General features: G+C 43.6%; 1 protein-coding gene and 1 long non-coding RNA gene across 5 annotated transcripts in view; both read left to right on the top strand.

Moving 5' to 3' along the window:
* Babam2 (BRISC and BRCA1 A complex member 2) overlaps window positions 1-23,662 on the top strand; it is a 374,435-nt gene that overhangs the window by 322,579 nt on the left and 28,194 nt on the right. For all 4 annotated transcript variants that reach the window (XM_031357619.1, XM_031357620.1, XM_031357621.1 and 1 more), the window contains one exon: window positions 23,466-23,619. In XM_031357619.1, the coding sequence (XP_031213479.1) occupies window positions 23,466-23,619 (154 nt within the window). The remainder of the gene's footprint in view (window positions 1-23,465; window positions 23,620-23,662) is intronic.
* LOC116080932 lies at window positions 7,482-10,864 on the top strand. Its single transcript, XR_004114683.1, has 2 exons — window positions 7,482-7,512; window positions 10,607-10,864. It is a non-coding gene; the product is annotated as an uncharacterized LOC116080932 (long non-coding RNA).

Here is a 23,662-nt window from a genome sequence, read left to right as displayed (position 1 = left end):
TACTTGGGCCAGACAGTTTATTTGGCACATGAATAAAAAATGATTCCCTCCTCCGAAATCATTATGTCTCACCACTCAAGAAAAGAATATTTAAATTGTCTCTTTTTTTAAAAACATGGCCGAATTCAGGACAGGAGTTGTATGAGGCATCCATGAACATGCTCTGTAGTCTTTATGCTTTGGACAGGGATAATCCCTGTGATTACTGTATTTCTTGCACATAAGCCAGGTAGGGACCTTAGTCTGAACCAAGAGTCAACCTGCTGTTCACCTGGATGCCGTGAGGATGACTTCAGTCTGTTGACATTGTCAGCTCCTGTAGAAGACAGTGAGTCTTAGCTTCATTCTAAATCACACTAATAGCTGTCACTTATGAAACACTGTAAGATAAAAATCATAATTGCCATTTTACAACTCGAAAGGTAGAAAGCAGAGTTCAGTGACTCGCCTAAGATGCCACAGGTGATAAGTGCAGAACTGGGTTTAAACAAAGTGCTGAGTGTCCAGACTGCAGACCAGCTCCTTCTGGGTGCCTCCTTTGTCTGACGCACATAGTGATGTAACATCTTCGCTGGTCCTCCAGATACCGTCTTGCTCTGCTTCCCTGAGATCAGGGATGGTAGGATGTGGGCGCATAGAGTTAGCATGTACACATTGTGTGCCAGAGCCTTTGGGACAAAAGAGAATATGGAATACCTTGTGATCCTTTAACACGGTTCGATCTCAGTAGAATGTCGGACTTGTATTTGGAGATGAAAGGAGGCAGCTGCCGCATGCACGTGAACATCTTCAGCAGGTCTCACCCATCATCCCCGGAGGAGATTTTGGTAAATGTAAGGTGGTTTAATGCTCTTTATTTACTTGGGCCTGGAGCTGGACCAGAGCCATCACCTGCCTGCCACCACAAGCAACTTCCTGCTGCATTCCGGAAATTGTTCTTTAAAGTCTCCACCCAGGTATTGAACCGTGACCTCTTCTTCTCCTGGCACAGGCCCCTCAGAGGGATGGCTGCACTTCCAACTGTAGTAGCATGACTTGATCACAGTTGCCAAATACTATTTGCTTTGTTTTTAATTTTGGAGAGATAGGTTTGTTAACCCATTTCAAAGGAAACAAGACCACATGCCCATTACTGTCCACATTCCTTCAGCATGTCAAGCCAGAAACCATCCCTTGGTTTTGTAAAGGATTTTAGATATGGCAGAAGCATCTGTCACCAGTGCTGTCCTATGGAGCCATTAGAAGAAAGGAAAAACCAGAGAGGGAGGAAAGGGAGTGCTGTTTGACTGGGGAGAGTTCAGGAAACTCTTTTGGGATAGCACCCAGGGAGCATGGTTTTAAAACTCCAGCTGGGGAGGCTACATAGTAGGACCCTCTCTCAAAACAAACCAAAGACCCCACTTTGAGGGTGGCTGCTTCATGACCTGATGAACAGGAGATAAAGGAATCTTTATAGCATTTGGAGCAGTTTATTCCCAGGTCTATGATGACATTGTGCCCAAAACTAATTCAGAAGCCTGTGAAAAACTGAACATCTATCTATGACAAAGTTATAATAGCCAAATGAGACATCACGCTTTTCTTAGAAGCTAGACATTGGACTTAGTGAACTGAATATCTTGTGAGAAAATAGTCCTGAAGGCCGGACCCACTAAAGCTTGGAGCTTTGGGAAGGAAAGCTAAGTGGAAGATTGAAAGCTAAATAATTATGGGGCGACTTATCGTTTAAACAAAGGCTGAGAAATAAGAGAGAGTCTGCTCAGGTCAAGGAGTGAAACCTCAGCTTAACTCAGAACACTCTAATGATGGTGTGGCTTATACAAGTGTGACTTTGTTCCAAAGGGCAGTGTATAGGTAGAAAGCTAAGAATTAGCTAGAGGTTGTTTTTAAAAAGAGGTGGGGTGGGGAGAGAGGGTACCAGTGGGAAGGGGGGGTGCGGGTGGGAAGGGGGAGTGGGTGTACGTGGAGTGGGTGTAGGTGTTGGGGTGAGGATGTATGGGGATGGGGAAGTGTCAGTTAGTGCCCACAGAGAACAAAAGAGAACTTCAAACCCCCTGGAGCTACAGTTACAGGCAATTGAAAACCACCTTATGTGAGTGCTAAGAACCCGGCTCTGGTCCTCTGAGTGATAAACTTTCTTAGATGCTGGTCATCTCTTCAGTACCAGGACAGAAATTCTTTATAGCAGACTAGAGAAAGCAAATAGTTAAGGGAGTCTCTGTCATGTGAGAAGTACAAGATAATTCAAGATGGTGCTTGCATAGCAATCAGGAAGGAGCTCTTCCTCCTACCTAAGGAAGCAGGAGGCTGTGAGAGAGGTGAGAGGTGAGAGGTGAGAGGCAAGGGCAGGCCCAACCACAGCTGGCTGCTTGGAGACCAAGGGGAGTCCAATGCCCTTGTCACAGGATGCCCCCTCTTTCAGGGAGCCCTGCTCACAGGCACGGTGCTCTTAGCCAGTCTTCTAAGAAGCCACATGACTGCTTTGCTCTGGCTGCTGAGAAGAGAGGGGCTAGCCCAGGCACACAGAGCCTACAGATAAGGCATCCTGGTGGAGGAGCTGTTCTTACCCAGTTCCTTAACTGGCACATCTGCTCCACCCAGCTTTTAATGGCCCAGCCCTTGGAGCAGCATGCTGTTCCTCCAATTTCATCACCCTGTCTGCTCTGGCACCACACTGTACGCTGCAGCATAATGTCATTCTTGCCCCATCTATAAAAAAGAACCTCTAAGCCATTCTGACCATCCCACCACAAACCTCCCTGTTCCTTGCCTTTCTCCAAGGGACCAGGGATGATAGGTTGGGAGATTTGTGTGTTTCAAAACCAGCTTCCTACATAAGTCAGATGCACAGCTAGTTTGAGAGCTGTACAGATGGTAGAAAAAGCATTCATTTTGCCATCAGAATATTGGATAGGTTAGGTTCTCAACCTCACCACATAGGAGCCTTGAGATCCTGTATTTTCATCTGTGAAATGGACTTGTTCCTGTTCCTGCCTACCTTCTATGGTAGTTCCTAAATGGGGATTAAAAACATAAAGGATTATCATATAAAAGCAAATTAGACTCTATCCGTGCTTTAGCAATGCAAGGTGTGAGCTACTTCTGTGTTTGCCACACCCTTACCTCCTCCCTAGCTACACCAGGTCAAGTCGGGTCACCTCCCTCCTGGATTATTTCGATGGCCAGCTCCTGTGCCCAGATACCACATCCAACCAATGGAGACACAGCTTTTATCCCATGGCCTCTCAAGGGAACATTCTCCCCTGGACAGCAGGCTTTCTCTTCACACAGCAAGAACCTGTGTGCTAACCCTCCTCTCTGTCACTCCTTGGCCTCATCTCTCATACCATTTCTGAAAACACATCTTCTGCTTAGCTGTCCTATCTGAGTACCACCTGCTCTGAAGAATACACAGTCAAATTTTACTGTGTCATTATCCTATGAAATTGCCTCATTATTTCAGCTACTTTGCCCCCTGAGGTCCAAGCCTATGCTGAATAATATCCTAACATATTGTTAGGCACAGAGCTTCCCACAGTGGCAGGCCCTGATCAGAAGCTCCATAACCTCTGGGTGTTGGGAGCCCCTTGAACTTGGGCGGACAGGGTCCCTTTCCTCCTCCTCACCCCCTGAGAGGTACATGGTACTCCCATTTTGCAGTGAGAAAAGAGCTTACAGAGGCTACATGTCCTCTACCTTGTGGGAATGGAAGGGTAGCTAGGATCTCTACATCCTGGAAGGGAACCAAAGTATGTGGGAGCCCAAGGAGAGGTGTGATCATAAGGTGGCCCCTGGAACATAGTACACAGTCCTCCTGGGGCTTGAGGCTAAGGCTGATTAGTAAAGTCCTCACAGGAAACACTAGGCCCAACAGGAAGCAATAGGCATAATGGCAGGGGGCAGCCCCTCAAGAGGATGAGGAGCAGAATTCAGGTGATCCAGCTGACCTATTTAGTATAAATCAAGGAGTCAGGAAGGATTGGAGTGACTCAGCCTCTGCCTGGCTGGAGCCGTCAATGGGCTTTGTAGCCTATTTCCTGGGGAAGTTTTCAGCTAAATCAATGATTTCATCATCCTATCCCTAAGCACCCTCAGCAACTAGCAGCGACTGTTCACATGACTGTCTGGCTGAGTCCGAGAGGTCTGCCCTCTGACAGGAGAAGCTGGGATAGTGATGGCAAGTGGTAGGGCTGGTGGGAGTAGGAATCTATTCCTTTCCAGTCTCCCCAAGTAAGCCAGAGTGTAGGTGAGTGGCACTTTGGTATTCGAGCAGCATTGCCTCACTCATGAAGACAGAAGCTCCATGGAGACAGCCAGTTCCTGCCCCTGGCTGAATTCATTGTACAAGCCTGGGGTGGGGCTGACAAGTTGGCAATGGCAGTCTCACCGGGCAAGCTGAGGCCAGTGGTCAGGCCACTCGGAAAGTAGCTGAGTGAATGGGTGGGTGCCAAGCCTTAGTGTATGTCTCTAGGATCCAAAGATTAACATTTAATACATACAAACTTATTGGCACAGCTTTATCTTTTATCAAAAACGTCATAAATCTACAGTCCAGAATTGTTAAGAAAATAGAATTATCAAGAGATGTCTTTCCATAGTCAATATGTTCTCCTTACTAAGAGAAAAGTCTTTAGCCTAAAATACTAAAATTCTAGCTCTCATATGCTGGTAGGAGTAGCTTTACTTACCTGATTGATTGATTGGATTGATTGGATTGATTGATTGATTGATTGATTGGCAGGATTTCTAGCCCAGGATGGCCTCAAACTCATTAGGTGGCCTAGAATGACCTTGAACTTCTGATCTTACCACCACACCCAAGTTTATGCAGTGCTGGGCATGGAACCCTGGGTCTTATAAATGCTAGGCAAACCTTCTGAAAAACTGAAAAATATCCCAACACCAGGGATAGCTTCCAGTGAATTCTTTCCCCACAAGCCCTATTTACAATCTTGAACATATCAAGCATTGAGTACATCATGTTTTCTTTAAAATGTTCCCTGAAACCTTCTTCCATTTTCCTTTCCCCAGTTCACCAAATTCTGATCAAAAGCATGGGGGAGAAGAAGAAAAATGGGGGCTAATATGACAACAAGATTTGTACCTTCATAAGTAAATATCACAATTTAGCTGGATAACTACTTGTGGAAGCTTGTTAGGTCACAGTGACTCACTTGCGTAGATGAGGTTATTTTTAGAGCTGTAATTTGTACTGTTTAGAAAAGAATAAAGAGATGGTAAAAGGCTAGATAGCTCATTATAGTTTACAGAGCTCATGAACCCAGCATCCATGCAAAGGATGACTAAGCAAGGGGTCGGGTGGTACTTTCTCTCAGAATTTCACAGACATGAGTCATCCACTTCAGTCTGCAGACACAGCACCAGGTACCTGTGACTCAGCTCCCATTTAGACAGAGCACTAGAATTCAATTCTGATATTCTTTTGTAGTTAAGTAGTGAGGAAATTACATAGCAAAGCAAAATGGGCCTTTGTACCAGGCAGCCATCCGATGTTTAAGCAAGGACTGATTGATCTTCATCTCTGGTCTTTCAAAGAATCTATTTATGATCCATGCTGGGTAACATCTTTCCATTCTGCTGCATCACACTGCAGTGTACCTCCTCACACTGGCTCCTCTGACCCAAGTATTTCGTCAACCTTAGCAGCAATTTAGTCTCACAACTTCTCCACTCGCATGTCCAGCATGAAGACCCCAGTCCTTTAACCAGATGTGTGTGCGTGCGTGTGTGTGTGTGTGCGCGTGTGTGTGTGTGTGTGTGTGTGTGTGCGTGTGCGTGTGTGTGTGTGTGTGTGTGTGTGTGTGTGTGTGTGTGTAAATCTTTAGCCTACAATATTAGCATATTAGTTCTCATAGGCTGCAAGAAAAAAACTTCCAAAGGCTTCTCCATTCCATAGTCAGAGTTATAAGAATAAAATATTTTCTTCAAGTATTTTCCTGATCCTTTTGTCTTTCCCTCTAAGTTCTGGTATGATCAGCACATGCCACTACCCTTGGATTTAAAGTGTTTTTTCATGCTTAAAAAAATACACAACTACTCATGCACACAAGATTTCTCTGTAGATGAGCAACCTGGTCAGTGCAAGTGTACATTCATCCAACAGGGCTTCCACTCTCTTCTTGGATACTAAGCTCTGCTGGCCAAATTGTCATCAAGGCATAGGCTCACACACAGCTCCTGTTGTCATTGGCACATAAATTACACAGTTTATTTAGAGTTAAGTCCTTAGAGTGTAACCTGTCTGTTTATATGTACAGAAAGTGGTCCCTTTCAGTTTGCAGACCTATCGTTGGATTGTTGATAGCCAACAATGAATTTTCTTTACTTATCAAAGAAATATCAACAATGATTGCAAAGGCAAGTACTTCAGAAAGACAGAATGATTTCTCTCCTTTGCCTGCCTGTCCCAAGCCACTTGCAGCCATTTCTGACACTTGGCAGCTGCTTCTTTTACCATCTGTCGTCTTCGCTCCAAACCTGCTGTGTCAGTAGTACTGTTACCAGGAACAGCAGAAACATGCACAGGCTAATGTCCTATTGTCACGGAAAGCCCTATGTACATTTAAGTTAACTCAGCAAACATTGAAATATATACTGTGAACCCAGCCCTGGACTAGGCCTAGAGCTACAGAAGGGGTGAACTGCACACATTTGTCCTTGGGTGGGAGAGTCAGACATGCAAATATACAGAAGCACGTGTGGACTGCTGGAATACAAGAGTGCCAAACCTCTGGAGATCTTAGAGAAAGGCTCTGCCTGAGCTTGCCCTTAAGTGTGGATGAGTTTTGTAGGTGAGGGGGCAAGGATGTTCCAAAGAGAACAGCACAGCGTACTCAAGGACTGGTATAGTATATTCTCATGGTGGAAATAATTCACAAAATTGAATTTTCAGGACACATGAGTGAAGAATGTCTTGGGCAGATGAGAAAGAAGAGAAATTTGACTCATTAGAAAGAACCATGTACGTCAGTTGTTCAAAATATTTCATCTTACTGATGGAAAGGCCTAGAGGGATGTTAAACATGGATGTGGCATTATCTTAGACTCCCAAGTATGATGGCAAAGGGGAGGAGAATGCAAGTGGGAAGAGGCCGGGGGTAGAAAAACCACTTTGGTAACTAGTTCAGGCAAGAGAATATGAGGTTCTAAAACTGTGGGAGTCAGGAGAGGAAAGGACAGAGTCTAGAAATACATCAGAAGCAAATTGGGAGTTGGTGAGCACTCAGATTTGGAGGGGAGAGGAAGAGGGAGGACTTGTGCAGTGTAATTCTGAGCCTGGCTAGCTAAGGAAAGACTGGAAACTGAAGAAGAGGACCAGAAGTCAGAAGAACAAGAATAAGTTTAGATGTATTGAATCTGAGGTGTTTGTGTGATAAGCCAGTGCAGATGTTCAGTGAGTAGCACAAAACAGATGTAACAAAAGCTTTGTGACTACATAGTGATGGCAGTTGAAGCCCTGGCACTAGTGGTGTGGCCAACAGCTTGTGAAGGGTAAGAGAAGACTGCCGCTAGAAAACACTAAGTGGCTAAGGGTAAGGTGAGCCAGGAGAGGGCATCAGGAGAGAGGGGACAGGAAGGGGAAGGTCAAGGAAAGTACCATTGTGGTGATGGTTGTGGAGGTTTGTGGGTAGGGTAAGGACCACCGATACATTCAGATAGACAGAAGTCAAGCATGAGCAGGTTCTCATATTTGTTGCCAAGTCCTCTTTTGTGAGTTTAGAGAGGGAAGGAACAGGGAATAGGTGGTAACTGCTAGAACTGGTGCCAGGAGGGCAGCTTGGAGAACGAGATGGTCTCCACCACAAGCATTGCTCAGCATAGAGTGTAGCACCTCCTGAGAAGACCATGGAGGAGTGACTCGTGGCTAGTGTCACCACCAGCCCTGCCCTCTGGAACCACTAAGGAGTGTATGCTCTTCCTTCTCTGCCACTGCCCATGGAGAGGGCCACTTGAGAGGCATAGAATAGAGTTGCCCTTCTAGAGATTTCATCAGACCAGCTAGGACAGGTCATGAGCCCCACCATCTACATCTTATCTTCTAAGTAAAGGGGACATATTAGAAGACACAGGAACTCTAGCTGGTCCCCAGGGGCAGCAGCTTTTGTTAGCAGTCCTCTGGCTGTGCTGTGATTGTTTGTCCCTGACTCCTCAATAGCCAGCCCAGGCTATTTACTTTACTTTCCCTTGAATTCTCCTGCCAGTAGTCTGGAGTTTGACAGCCATGCAAACTGGGCTTTTTAAATAAACCACAAACTCACCTTTTCATTTCTAAATATGCTTTTAATAGTGTACCGGGTCCTAGTCTCACATGAACCACAACTATGTGTGGTTTTTGTTTTGTTTTGGATTCATGTTTGGTTTGATTGGTTGGTTGCTTTTCTTGAGACAGTTTCATGAAGCATAGGCTGGCCTAGAACTGCCTGAATAACCCAGGCTAGCCTTAAATTTCCAGTCCTTCAGCCTACACCTCCCAAGTGCTGGAATTATAGGCCCACACCAACACCAACACAGTTGGATAAAAGTTTGTTTTAAATAGTTGAAATCCCAAAGGTCATTTTGTGCTAGTTAAAAAACCTATTGCCAAGAATGTTCTTGGTCAAATTCTTAGAGTTTCATGCCAACAGCTCTCTCATTTTGTACAAGTCTTAAATTATCCTTTCACCTAATTCACACAGACATTCAGATGCTGAGGGTAGGATGTGCACTTACTGAAAGCATCCTGTAGACCAGTGGTTCTCAACCTGTAAATTGTGACCCTTTGGGGATCAAATAACCCTTTCACAGGGGTCCCCTAAGACTGTCAGGAAACAGATATTTACATTACTATTCATAACAGTAGCAAAATTACAGTTATGAAGTAGCAACAAAAATAATCTTATGGCTAGAGTCACTGTGCCATGGGGGATTGTATTAAAGGGTTGTAGCAGTAGGAAGGTCAGGACCACTGGTCTAGACCCTTCCTCCTAACTCATGCTAGTCCCTGCTCCTGTACTACTTTGCAGATTTCTGTTTGGTTTTTCTGTGAATTAAGCTTAAGGAATGACTTGGCAAGCCAAACAAAGAACTAAACCTGTTTTAGCATAAGCCAATTAATAATAAATCTAAAATGAAACATTTGGCCTCTGGCAACAGAGATCTTCCTCACAGTGTGTGTTAGTGAGGGGTCAGGGGCAAAGCAGGTAAGGGTGCCACGTTGCTGTATAAGCATCAGCAGGCACACTGAGAAGGCCTTAGCTGGTGAGTCTGCAATGCAGTCTGTTTTACATGTGGCCAGGTTTATGCCAAAGTCCTTTGAAACTTGAGTTTCTTTTCTGTTTCTAGTCTGACTCTCTTCATTAACCCTTAAATACTCATGAGCTTCAGATTCTGAATTCAGAACTCTTTAGTGTTCCAAGCAAAAGTTTGCCCAAAGCTTGATGGGTTATAAGATAGCAGGAGCTGCATCAGGCTGCTCATAGCTGCCCTTAGCAGCATACAGGAATATCTCAGAGACTGTAGCTAGGACCATGGGCTAGAACAAGAAGTAGAGTGGTCATTAAGCTGCCATCTGTATATAGGTCAGATAGTAAGCCATCTTCTAGGACCTGAGGAAACTTACTGATCTATTCCATATGAACATTGATTAGAATGTTGTTTGGAAATGACTTAAATGGTAGGTGTGGGCTGCCTTGCCAATTGCTCTGGCAAAAACCTTTAAGTATGTCCAAAAGAATATCCAGCTATCTAATGTAGGCTGACAATGAGTTTTGAATGTATATTCACATTTCTCTTGATCCAAGGTAGAAGTCGATGTGAAGGGCAGAGTCTCTGTAGACGATCCTCAGTAGGCAGCCTCACCAGAGTGGAAATGGAAGAATGAAGGGAGTTGAAAGTGATCAAGTTTGTGCTTGGCACAACTGAATCTGATGTTTAGTGAACTTAGAGCAGGCAGGAAGAGCTCTTTCCCCCATGGATGCCAGAACATTCTCGTGGAGGTAGAACAATTAGATTTCAAATCTGAAGGCTTGAGTCCAAGGCTAGTTCTTCCTGATTGAAGTAAGGTACTATCTGTTCCTGCATTAGTATTCTCTGAGTGGGATTGTGTGCCAGGCCAGAAAGCTATCTTTAAGCATAGCGCTTATATCCAGGCCTCTGGAAATTAGCAGGCTGGAGTATAAGTGAGAAGTCAGAGATGACGTGAACTTTTTGAGGTTATCAGATAGTATTTATCTATGGATAGACTTCCTGGAGGAAGAACTACGAGGCCTTGCAGTGTTAGAAAGCTACTTAACTAAGCTTTGAGATTGAGGCTGGCGAGAAGATGGAGGGGTGAAAGCGGTTAAGATAGGGCAGAGAAGTAGCAGGTCAACTGTGCTGTGGAGACTGTGGGGAACAGAGTGAGCAACAGCATCGAGTCCATTAAAGCTCCACAGATAAGGCCAAAAAGTATTTTCCCAATCAAAAGAAGAAAACAAAAATTCAAATCTAAGATCTTTGTACACTTGAGGTTAGCTTGTCTGAAAGACAGACACATCCCCCTCCCTCCCTCTTTCCTGTCCATTTGGACAAATTGCCAGTCTCAGACTCTTACACTTTCTCCATGCAGGGCCAGCAGACACTTGTCTGATGCTTGCAGTGGTAACCCACTAAAAATGTCGGAAGCAAGCAGTAAATCGGGCTTGTAGACCTAATGGAAGAAAGCATGTGGACTCCAGACCCATCAGGCTAATGTCTACTCCTGCCATCTTGTCTTCACTTCCAGTTGGTTCTCTGGCTTGACCTGGAAGCATGCTAATGCTTGAGTAGAAAGGGGGAAAGAGGAATCTTAGAGCAGAAAGCAGGCAATACACTGCCCACATTCACTCAGTGTTGATGCCCTGAGTTTTTCTTAGTGCTTTAAAAAGTATTTGTTAGCATAAAAACAAAGCAAAGGCCCATCATGCCTGACTGATGTCCTTTCCAAGGGGTTTTTCAAATTTGGGTTCCTGAAGCATCCATCCAATCACGCTGTGAAAGGAGCCATTGTGTGTGGTGGTGCTTCATTTCTGTAGAAAGCTTACTGTATGGTCAGTGGCATGCTACAGTGGGTCTCAGGGCTTCTCGGTGGCTGCTCAGGCAGATGGATCAGGCCACCGTCTATAGCAGAAGCTTCTCACTTGTCAATTGGGTGATACTGTCAAGCCCTGGATGACCTAACACTGAGTATGTCCTCTGATGTGACCAGATATGGAAACCTCTGAGGAAAACTGGGTCCTGTCAGCACTCCTATCTGAAGGCAGTGAAGAGAAACAGCCAAAGAGATATTCCCATGTCTGTGTGATTTACTTGAAGGGCCCCAGGCCTCATACTTTTTAATCGGCTTAGTGGGATACTTCCCAAGTCCTTAGCAGTCCAGTCGCTCCACAACAGTGAACTCTAAGACAGTAACCTAATAGTCCAGAGCCAGTGAACCAAGAACAGCATGCTTTGGGCACTAGCCTAACACAGCTTACTGGCCAGGCCATGGCTACATGGCCTGCTATCTTGGTTTATAGTTTGAATTTGAATCATCTAGAGTTAAAAGAGAAATAAATATGAAGTCTATTTAGATTTTTATCAGGGACCCCCCCAAAAAAAAAAACAACTAAAAAGCTGTGAAGCTTATAAAATCAAACCATCAGTTATCAGAGTGATCTGCTGAGGGTGAACGTGCCTTTCTGAGGGTGACACTGAGCCCTGATGGAGAGGACTTCCCTTCAGGTCTGACATGCAGTAGCCTGGAGCTTGCTGCAACAGGCTTGATCACCTTATGCTGACACATTTTCTTTCATTAAAGATAGGGATGAGAGTAATGAGAGCTCAGAAATCTCATTCTAAGCAACGACCATATGTCATTACAAATGAAACTCTAATTGGAATTTCTCTCTGAGAAGAACATTCATTCATTTCCATTCCCCCACTACATCTCCCACCTGTTTAACATAGAAGAAATAATGACCAAAGGAGGTAGCCCAAATAAGAAGTAACATTAAAATAAACTCCAGACCCAAATAATTCACAAGCCAAATAGCTAAGCCTTAACTGTGCAAAGATTGATTGCGGGCCCTTTGTTGTTGTTTTTTTTTTTTTTTTTTTTTTTTTTTTCTTTTTTGAAGACTAGGACTACTCACAAAGGGACCGCTTTTCCTCATAGGGCACCTCTGAGAACACAGGGAACACTGCATTACCAATGCCTAAAGAGATCAGGCAGAGCTCTCTTCAGGCTTCGGCCCTGTTTGGCTAGCCTCTGGTTTTAGATAGCTTCTGGTTTGGGAAGCTTTTACCATACTACACCATTTGGCCTAAGATTATCTGAAGCTTTTTGTTTGTTTGTTTGAAGTGAGAATATTATAGAATCAGAAAAAAAAATGAAGATCTCTGAGGCTCCCAAATAAATACAAACATAAAACTGAGTTGAAAGCTGAATTGCCGGGGGGGGGGGGGGGGGGGGGGGGGGGGGGGGGGGGGAGGTGTATTTTGATATGTGGGCTGTGTATCTTCTGTTGAGTTAGAACAAGACATACCAATTCAGATTTGCTTTTTAAATTATTTCTAGAGAGAAGTAAGTGATACTAGGGGTCCCTTAGGAATGCTCACTGTGTGCCGTGTATTCTTCATGTGTACTCATTAAACTGTGTAAACCACCCAAAGCCTTCTAAGGTAGAGATTTTCCCATTTTAAAGATGAGGAAGCTCACGCTTGGAGAATTTGGTAATTGCCTGAGGTCACCCAGGTTGTAGTTGGCAGAGCAGGGATCAAGCCCAGCTCTGTCACATTCCAGCATGCAGTCCTGTTTTCACGTTCCTCAGCCGTTCGTCCTTTGTACCCAGTACTTGCTGTATGCCAGTAAAAGCAGTAAAGGCAGGCAGGGCTTCATTTTCCCTCCTCAGGCTAGACTTTCCAGATGTATGGTGTACGAATGCTACATAACTGCTAATGGACGCCAGACCACTCTCCCAGAACATGCTTCCTCACTGTATTAGCCCAGTTCATTCAGGAGGGCTCCCCGGTAACAACAGGGAGGAGCCTCTTTTGGGTTTGTTAGTTTTACTCTGCAAAGGTTCTCCATCCTGAAGGAATCAATACCAAGCTGGCTGCTGTGTCCCTTACAAGTGGCATGAGCGTCTGTCCAGAAGTATCCAAGAGCAGCTCTCGGCATGGAAAAATGGCCACCATCCTGTGTTCCGTGTTCAGAGGCCCCGCCCAGGGTTCTAAGGCCACACACCTGTAAGACACCTCCCATGTGCACCTCGCCCGCACTCTCTTCTCAACTCTGAGCACTCCAGGTGCTTCCTCTGCCTGGCCTTCTGCTCTTACCCCTCCCTTCCCTCTAATCCTGCTGGAAAGGAGTGTCCTCTAAGGCCCCACTCAAAGCCATCTTGTCTGGTAGGCTTCCTAGAGGCCCCTCAGCAGCAGTGTGCCTTTCCACTGCGACACTGGTAGGACACCTCTGCTCTTCCCCTCACTCTGGTCTCCCAGCCCCCGGCCATGAGGTCCAGCCTGAGCTACTGCCCTGAGGAGGAAGACCGGCTTAGTCTGCAGGGCTTCCCTCAGCTGCCTCCCCGGAGCTACCTGAGGAATGGTCCTCACACTGGCTACATGTTGCAGTCTGTGTTCTTATAAAGGTTATAACTACAACCTCTAAATTAAAAATAAAACAGGCTATTTTAGCTTGAGGAATCTTATCCTCTTCATAAATCCTCACTAGTCATCCTTCATATTGGGGCTATCACAATGTCTGTAAATTTGTATGTAGCTAGTTCCATTAAGACTGTAATGTAAGCTGCCCAGTGTCGTCCCCTCTTTTTAAACCAGAAAACACTGCGTTGGTCCTCTTCTAATCACCTACAGTCAGTACCTTGTCCATGAATTCCTTTAAATTAAAAGCTTACGATGTTTTGGAGACTTGGCCCAGCTTTTAAGTGCCAAGGATTTTTGCATTTGAATATATTTTAATTTATTTAAGGATTCTTTTAATCAAACGGCTTCCCTAATTTAGCCAGCCTTCTTTTTTAATACTCCCAGGCCAGGAATTTGTTTATTGTGACTAAATTCTTTTTAAAATAGAACTTAAGACATTACTAAATCTATTTATGGCACTCCCTCTTGCTAGATCTTTCTGCATCTTAAGAGAGTGTGCTTCCTTCTTCCATGCCTAGTGCAGTCAACATTCCCTCACTGTGGTGGTCTGTGCCAGTCAGGCACTACGTGTACCTTGACCAGCTCTCTCTGGCCAGCCCTGAGCTGGATGAGCACTCCAGCAAACTCAGGCAGCATCGCAGAGAAGGGAAGTGTGTGGGCTCCAGAAGGTGAAGGCAGTGAGACCTGTGTGTGCCTCAGGATTGGAAGCAGAAGAGCTGATGGAAATGAAGGTGTGTCAGAGGCAGGGTCCAGGTGGGTATGCCCCCACCCACCCACCTACCCAGTGGCAGTGCCAACAGGAGATGCAGCCTTCAGCACACAGCCAGCCTCTGCACATATGGACCCTCGGTTTTAGCATGGCACCTAGACTAGGGAATTAGATCACTGAGTGAGTGATGCTTGAAGCAGAGAGACAGGAAAACAATCAGTACCAGGAAAGCTGGGGACCCCTTGGTCCCAACTCCAGCCACTGTCATTCTATCACCCTCCAGAGAGCCTGAGAGAGCCCTGCTTGGGAGCACAGTTTAGATGTATGTCCCTAGAACAGAGACATTTCTTGACAGCGTGAGCCTTCATGCTAGTGAAGCTAGATAGATTCAGAAGAGCAAGAAAGCCTGTGAGGGACGAGCAGCTTGGCCTGTGAGCTTCCCAGGGTCAGCATCTGCTTCCTTCAGCTTTGCACCACCCTTTTCCATCTGTCTGCCTTGGGGGCATGGAAGTAGTGACTAGAAATAAGATTGATAAATAAAACACGTAAGAGCTTCTCTAGCAAAAAGGTAGAAACCTGTTCTGTTCATGCTGTATCCATGCAGCTATCTATGTGTAGAAACCTGTGCTTTCCATGTTGTATCCACACAGCTATCTATGGGCATTTGTTGACTTCTCCTTCTAAAGAGTATTCCCCAGACTCTAGTTCTGATTCATCTTTTAACCTTCTCCAACCTACTTGAAGTCCATCTCCTCCTCAGAACTCTAACCTCAGGCGGAGTTCCCCACTCCCTCTCCGGGTGCCTCTTGTGTGGGTCCAGGAACTCCTTACCTCCACAGCTCCTCTTTGCAGACCTTGGGCATGCGCATGGGTACCCTCCTTCTTCTCTGCACTCCACCAGCTTCAGGTTGGTTTATCTCCTGAAACCTGGTGAACTTCCCTAATGCTTTGGCTTTATAAAGGCCTACTTTCATGCTCTGATTAGTAAGTACTGGCAGAAATAGAGCTCACGTCTTTGAAGCTGCTGCCTCTCCAGGGAACAGCTGCTAACCTGAACTTTATGTTAGCTGCTGCTGTAGCTACCATATCAGCTCTGTATGTACTCATAAACAGTATCATACCCATAGAAACACAATATGCAATATAGCGATTGTTTTGCAGATTTTGAACTTCATATAAATGGAATTATACCAGTTGTTGGTTTTTTTGGGGTTTTTTTGTTTGTTTGTTTTTTTGGTTTTTTGGTTTTTTTTGCTTCTGTAAATATTGTTGTTCCAGCCCATGGTACAAATCAGTAGCAGAGTACATGCTTATCATATATAAGACTCTGGGTTCAATCCCTAGCACCAAGAAAAAAAAATGAATATTTTGCTCCTTAAAGCTTTTAAAAATGAATATATAAACCTCATATAAGTATATTATATGAAGAATAGAAAGAATAGAAGAATTCATGTACCATCTTAGTTAAATCTTTTGGGGGGGGGGGTCGAGACAGAGTTTCTCTGTGTAGCCCTGGCTATCCTGGAAATCACTCTGTAGACCAGGCTGGCCTCAAACTCAGAAACCTGCCTACCTCTGCCTCCCAAGCACTGGGATTAAAGCCATGTGCCACCACTGCCCAGTTAGTTAAATCTTAATATATTGTTATAATTGCTTCTGATTTTTAAAAGAATTAACATTCAGTGCCCCATCATCCCACCCCTCTCTTGTTCTTAACTCCCCAAAGTAACCTCTGCCCTTAACCCAGTGCTTGGCTGTTTTGTGCAGGTTTGAATGCTTTACTGCAAAGGCACTCACAAGCAATATGCAATCATGTGTGCGTGTTTTGAATTTCTTAAGGGCATATTAATGCATAAACTTTTAGCTTGCTTTGTTCACTGAAGATTGTCTTTGACCTTTGTGCACATTTGCCCATGAAGTCCTATCTCTCTCCTTAAACTGCTGTCTGGTACTCTGTGGAAAGATTACACCACTGTCTATCTATCCCGTCTCCTATTGGTCTACATTTAAGATGGTTCCGTCGTCATCATTGTCATTGTCATAGTCATCATCATCATCATTTTCGTCATGGATGCTACAGCAAGCCCACACCTACCAGCTTCTAATGCTTGTGTAGCAGTTTCTTGGGTAGAATTGATGAGTTGTGGAGGATGTGCATCTTCCCTCTCTGTCTGTCAGAGGCTTAGCAGTGCATGTTCTAGCATCAATGAATGGGAACTTGGTGTTTTGTTCCTTGGACAACCCCTGGGTATTATCTGGTATTTTGTGAACCCAGTAGTTCCTTTCTTTCATCAAACATGTATTGAGTATCTCTCGTGTTTCACATACCTGTGCTAAGTGCTAAGAACATAATAAAATAATGAATCGTCAGAACATCCTAAAGGATCCTCCAAACATCTATAGAAATTTCTGCCTGTGGAGACATAAAAAAGTCAGGGATATCTACAGTGCCAAGTCCCATAGTGGTATGTATCACTGTTGGCTTATAGTTAAAAATTTCTGATCTCGTGGAAGGAAAAGTTCAGTATTAATAGATCCACTGTGAGTTTGTTTCAGTGGGCAGGGGAGAGGTCCTTGGCTCTTCACAGCTAGCTACAGCAGTAGAGCTCCTGTTTCTTCCATATCTGCCCAGTGATAGGAGACAGTCCCACCTTACTCTTCAGAAGTAAGCATATATACAGAGTGAAAGAATTGCTGCTGAGGCTGAGTTGGCTTTAGAAAGGGGTTGGCTGGAAAATGAAGCCATTACTTAAGGAGAGAGTCTGTAGTGATCAGTGAATACTGGGCCACACCCAGTGGCCCCAAGAACCTCAGTGTACATTGCCCTTAACAGCAGTGTCCGGATCAGGGGCCTAGGCACTTGTGAAATAGTGGATTATGCCTTCCTTTACTCTTGAGGCAGCCTATTTTTTTTTACCATGTTCCATAACATCACAACTAGGATTTTTTCAGTGTGTTTATTGAAACATGAAAATGTTTACAAAGTTGAGAAAGGTTGCCATCAAGATAATTAAAATGTAAGCATCTGAAGGCTTACATATAGTCATGAAAAATTGGAATCGTGGAATACTACAAAGCTGGATGAAGCACACAGGAAGAGAGCAAGCAGGGGGGCAGAGTAAATATTTGCTTAGTTACCTGCCTGATTTTTTTAATCCTGTCAACAAACACAATGAAGTAATAATTATTACTCCCATTTTGCCTGTGACATCACTAATAAATGGTGGGCCATTTTTATCTGATAGCAAGGGAGTATGTTTATGTCTCCTTTCAACATGGGATAAGGATATATAGCAGTTTTTTAGAAAGCTTCATGCTTCAGTTTGGTAATATTTGAACCACAAAAGTAATCTGTTTACACTATCAGATAACACACACACATACACCTCAGTAAAAAGTACAGCCAGTTTAACAAAACCTAGCTATGCTTTTCCTTGTCACTTAATGGCCATGATGATCAGAGGAGACACCTTCAAGAGGGATACTTCTGAACTAGACAACTTTACCATTGTGTCTCTCAGAAATGAGCAATGTGCTTAGATCACATTTAGCCTTCTAGTGGTTGAAGTCCGTGTGTCTCAAAGGTCTTGTAGTTGTTAATAAGGTAGAGGTGGATAGTAACTACACAGCACTCTTTCCACACAGGCTGGGGACGAGCCTGAGAAGGAGATGTGTTTGAACAGAGGTACTGTTTCAAACAAGTTAACTTCAAGCAGGGGATGAAGGCATACTCCCTTATTCCTAGCACTTGAGATGCAGGCTTCCACAAGTTCAAGGTCAACCTGAGCTGGCAAGGTCTAGGCCAACCAGAACTGCACAATAAAACTCTGCCTCAAAACTTCTAATGTAGTCACTGTTAGAGGAGTAACAAGAAAACTATCTCATAACACCACTTCAAGGAACTGAGAAACCTGGCGCTGGGAACATAACCCTAACCACCAGTAAGTGGGTCTGTGAGGATCTTCCCTACTAATCTGAGAACGTGGGGGCAGGCAGAGGAATATTTAGCTTATGAGGCCTAAAGAAATGAAATAATGGCTTGTGAATAATGGTGAAAATATTTGATGATGTGACTCCCAGGGAAGCAATTATGGTTAACCCCTCATTTGTTTGGCATTTGCCAAGATTGAACTGTCCCACAAAACCAAATTTTCCAGACAGCTAAAACTTTCCTATTTATGTCTCTTGAATGTTTTTAACCATGCTTGATGGAAATGTTTCTGAAAAAGATTGTTCAGTTTTCCTTCCTTCTTGAACAGCTATAAGAAATAATGTTTCCTTGGATATCTTTGACTCTAAATATAAGAAAACTTGATTAAGCAAGGTAAGATAATAAAGACTTGTAACCACCCCAGAAAACAAGAAACTCCAGAGATGAGAAAGCCAGTAGCTCAGTGACATCTCGACAGCCTCCTCAGGGACACCAGCTGGGGCCATAGCCCCAAACATCAGGACTTCACATGATAAGATCAAAGGCTAGAATGAACTGGGGGCTTCTGCCTCCACATGTCTCTAATCAGAGTGGAAAATATTTCTCAGAAAAGCCCTTGCCAACTTCCCCTCAGATCCCACTGGCAACAGTGAGTCAAATTTCCATGCTTTGGGGGAATATAGTTCACTTATAGAGTGCTTGTATAACTTGTGAGAGGCCCAGACTCCAATCTTCCAGTGCCACCAACAGTCACGTGCCATGGCTTCTAGGAGTCTAAGAGAATCAAGCATGGCAGGGTGCAGGGTAGAGAAAGTCTGTTAGGTAGGCAGCCAAGGTGGCTGCCATCTTTACCAGGATTGAGGGCAAGGGATGACTTGGATGTGCAGTGTTCTTTGCTCCCACGCTATGTGGCCTCAGCCCAGGATTTCCCCTCCTGACTGCTTTATCATTTGTTATACTCTCCTTTTCCCCAAGCCAGGCTGATAATTACCAGTACTTGCTGCTAAAGTGCTCTGTCATTGTCTCACTGTGATTATAATATTTTGTTTTATCTCTGAGAATTAAAAATCCTATAACAAAAGTTATTCAAGCTATGCCTAAAATATTCTGAAAGTCAGTCGGGCTGTATATCTGGTGTATGGGATGGAGTGCTTTTTGGCCATCCTAGGGCCATTTTTCCTTGGTTGGTATATCTGAGACAGCCCTTTCCTGGACTCTTGGTGTAATAAAATGATGAGCATTTGTGGACAGGCAGGGCAGGCAGGCTCCTAAGTGGGCAAGCAGCAGCCACACACTGCACTTTACCATGCTGCAGAGAGAGGCAGCATGCCTGATCTGTGTTTAATTCCTTTCATGCTGCCACCTGGTTGTTACCTGGGAGCTCCCATGTCACTGGTCCATGGCAGTGACCGTCATATGGCAGCAGTCTAGAATGCAGCCTCCTCATGCCTGTCTTCGCATGTGTCCAAAGCTATATGGATGAGACTCCAGAAGGGCCCAGTGTATGCAGAATTCAAGTATTTGGACTGGCTTAGTTAAGCCAGTTCTTAAAGAACCGTAAGAGCTGTTCAGATCTACCGCACCAGGGAAGACCATCCTTTCTCTTTACAGAAAGCTGACCAAAACTCACAAGAAGAAAAAAATAATAAGTAGTAGATCCAGGGGAATGATTTTTTTCTAGGGATCAAGGGTGTGCCAGACACTCTCAAGAAAGCAAATGGTTAAAGAATTGATGGCTATAGCCAAACTGTGTGAGCAAATTGCTTATGCTCCACGAAGTTCCTTCAGAACAAGTTAGCTGCTTGAAGCCTACAGTAATTCTTTTTCATCAGTTAACTTTAAGTAAAAGGTAAGTGACAGAGACATTTAGAGAATGTCATTTAGGGAAAACAAGTTTTGTTTTTGCTAACTTCTGGCTAATTTGTACTATTCATATCTTATACAAAAATGCAAAATAGTTCTGAGATACTGTAGTTATTACATCATTTTATGCATAGTTATTAAAGAAGTTACCATTTGATTGACTATTTTAGATAGAATATAGCTTACCTGAGCAAGGTATCTATAGCTTTAAACATTTATGTTCTCTACATGAATTACCATACAGACAACTTTTATCTCTGAAATCCTTTCACAATTCCTGTTCTTCTAGTAATCCAGTTGTGATACAGGAGGATTTCTGGTTTGAACATTGGCTATAAGGACATCCTGTTCTCTATGGAGACAAAAAAGAACCATGTAATTATGATATACATCAGCATAGAAGCTTGCTGATATTGAAATAAAAACAAAAATCATATCTTACTTGAATGGGTAAATAGATATTTCTGGTTTTTAATGTTTCTAATGCTAATTGGCATTTGAGTCAAAGAAAATAGTTCAGAACTAGGAAAAAGTATATTTCTCAACATATCAAATACTAATAGCAGCAATTCACTTCTTCTGCAAACCAAAATAGTGGAAAAAAATTAGAAGGCATTCCAGCCAGCTGCAGGATTGCATACCTATGTCCCAGATACTCTGGAGTCAGAGGCCAAAGGATCTCATGAGCCCATGAGTTTGGCACCAGCCAGAGCACAATAGCAAGACCTAGTCCGCTAAAAGTTTCTTTTTTCCAGGGACTGGGAGAGTGGCTCAGTCTGTAAAGTACTTGCAAAAAGACCTGAGTTTGATCCCTATAAAAAAAGCTCAGCATTGTGACATGTGCTGTGATTCCAGCTGAAAGGGCAGATGCATGAGGACCCCCAGGCCTACTGACCAGCTAGTCTAGTCTAACTGGTGAGCTTCAGGCCACTTGAGAGACCCTTTCTCAAAAGAGGTGTATGCCATTCCTAAGAATGACGTCTTTGAAGTTTTCCTTTGACTGCCACAAGCACAAGCACTGACACACATGTACTTACATTTTTATGCGTGCATGTGTGTGCATGCACACACATGCACACACTTCTTTTGTTTTTAGAAAAATGTACTCTAAAACCCCCAAAGCCAGTAGCTTGAAAGTCACATAGCCTGTAGTAGTAGCTATATTACTTTTGATAGTGAGTGATGGCTGTTTATAAATGATTGCATTGAATTCTGTCATTTAAAATTACTCTTTTTTTAGAGGTAAACTAGCATATTAAATACTTTTCTATTATTAATGATCACTTTGGAGGTTAATCTGAATGCTGTTTTCTATTTGGAAACTTGAATGTAAATCAGCAGTTGCAGTTGAGGAAAGGTGTCCATGAGCAGGCATGTGTTCCTAAGAATCAGACAGAGGACACTGAATGAGTATCCGAGCAGACATAAAAAGCTTAGCATGCAGTGTGTATCCAGAGAAGCTGACCAGATTTCAGTCCAATCTTGTCGTACAGAAGAACCCACAGGGATTTTCTGAATTGAGATATTTGTCATTTGGATTGGTCTTTTCATACTTTTGTTGTTCTGTGTTATAAAATCTCTGCTTTCATAAAAAATAGCCATGTATGGAGGCTATCATATTGTGACACTGAGAAAAGTGACTAAAAGGTGGACATTCTCAGTCTTGTCCCTTTTCTTTGGTAGTGGCATGAGTCACCAGTAGAAACCCCCTGTGCTGCTGAGTCAGACATCGTCAGAGTCAAGTGTACTCAGAAGTCTGAGAGGCTCTACCAACGGCACAGCCTTTTGTTTGTTAGCTTATTGGTTGGTTTTGTTTTTTGGGGGGAGCAGAAAGTTATTGTTGGGGGGTTTCTATTAAAAAAAGAAAACAAAAACTATGAAGCTAACTTTTCCTTTGAGAAGTCATGTATAGGGAAAGCACTAGGATCAACATTATCCACTGAGGGAGGGATGCATTCCACCATCGTTACATGTGCTTTAATATGTATTTGTTTGTGCAGCTATCATTTCCATCCTTGTTCACTCTTTACAGTGGAGGTTCTGGCTTACTGACTAAGATGTAATTGCAACACAATTTTAAGCAGGTTATTCGAGAGTATTCTTCAGTGTCACACAGTGGGAGCCAAAGATTTGAATCCTGGCTCGAGATTTTGTCTCCTGCTGCTGCCCCGTCTATGAGAAAATTGATAAAGTCCATGCACTTTCTAGTTTACTCATCTGTTAAATGCACAGTTTCAAAATAATGTCCCTTTCTTGAAATTTTAATTAACAAAGCATCTAAAATGTACTCTGCAAAGCTAGAAAATTCTATACACATTGTTACTGCGTCTATTAATGTGCCTGTTCTCTGTCCTAGAAATGGGTAACATTTACACAAACATCTCTACCTCAGAGAATGTTGAAACAGTTTCTGGGGATGCTTTGCCTTCACTAAAACTAACAGATTTTTATTTTTAAAAATTGACTTAACCCCCAAATGAAATGCTAAAGCACACACTACAAATTTGCAGGGGCTTGGACTCTGCTCTGATGTGCAGCAGCAGACTCTCTGCTCAGATTTGTCCCTGTTGCAGCCCATTAAGGAGCTCCCTCTGATTTACAAGATATAAATATATGTGGTAACATATGTGGAAAAAATGGAAAGTGCTGAGTATGGAGATTCACGACTTGATTGGAAGCAGAATGATAATTTTATTTTTCTGGTAGTCTAGTTGGCTCGTCCTATCAAGTAGAAAGATTATCGAAAGCCCTCTTTGTCCCTTTTCCAAGTTTGTTCTTGAAAACCATCTTCCATCCTGCCCTCCCTCATCAGATTACAGATAAGGAAGATACTGTCCCACCCTTGAAAAGCTTATGGCATAATGGAAACTTAACACAATTACACGGCTAGCTCTGCAATGGCTGATGGGCAAGGCCAGGACCCAGGAGATCAGACAGTGTGGGATGCCATCCTGGTTATGCCTAAGATTCTACATGTGTCATGGATTCTCTGGTCTCTCATGCCATTGCTTTGATCCAAACCTCAAGTGGTACTTGTAGTTCCAGTTCTTATGTACCCAACATTCTGAGTTAGCTAAAAACATGTCTTAAAATGTGTTTATTGCTGGGCGGTGGTGTCAAATGTCTCTAATCCCTGCACTTGGGAAGGAAGCAGAGTCAGGTAGATCTCTGAGTTTGAGGCCAGCTTGGTCTACATAGTGAGTTCCAGGATATCTAGGACTACACAGTGTAGCCCTATCTCAAGAAGAATAAAAAGGATGTGTTTATGAACTCCAACTTTGTTTTCCTTTTTTTGCCTTGCAGTTGACCTGCCCCTGTTTTTCCCTCGAGATCAGCCGACACTCACATTTCAGTCTGTCTATCACTTTACCAACAGTGGACAGCTTTACTCACAAGCACAAAAAAATTATCCATACAGCCCCAGATGGGATGGAAATGAAATGGCCAAGAGAGCAAAGTAAGTGGTCCATTGTTAGTTGACTGGCCATGAGTGGCCTTTT

This window comes from Mastomys coucha, unplaced genomic scaffold (genome assembly GCF_008632895.1).
Source record: "Mastomys coucha isolate ucsf_1 unplaced genomic scaffold, UCSF_Mcou_1 pScaffold6, whole genome shotgun sequence".
NCBI lineage: Eukaryota > Metazoa > Chordata > Mammalia > Rodentia > Muridae > Mastomys > Mastomys coucha.
The sequence above is the reverse complement of the archived record's forward strand: the minus strand, read 5'-3'. Positions and strand labels throughout refer to the sequence as shown.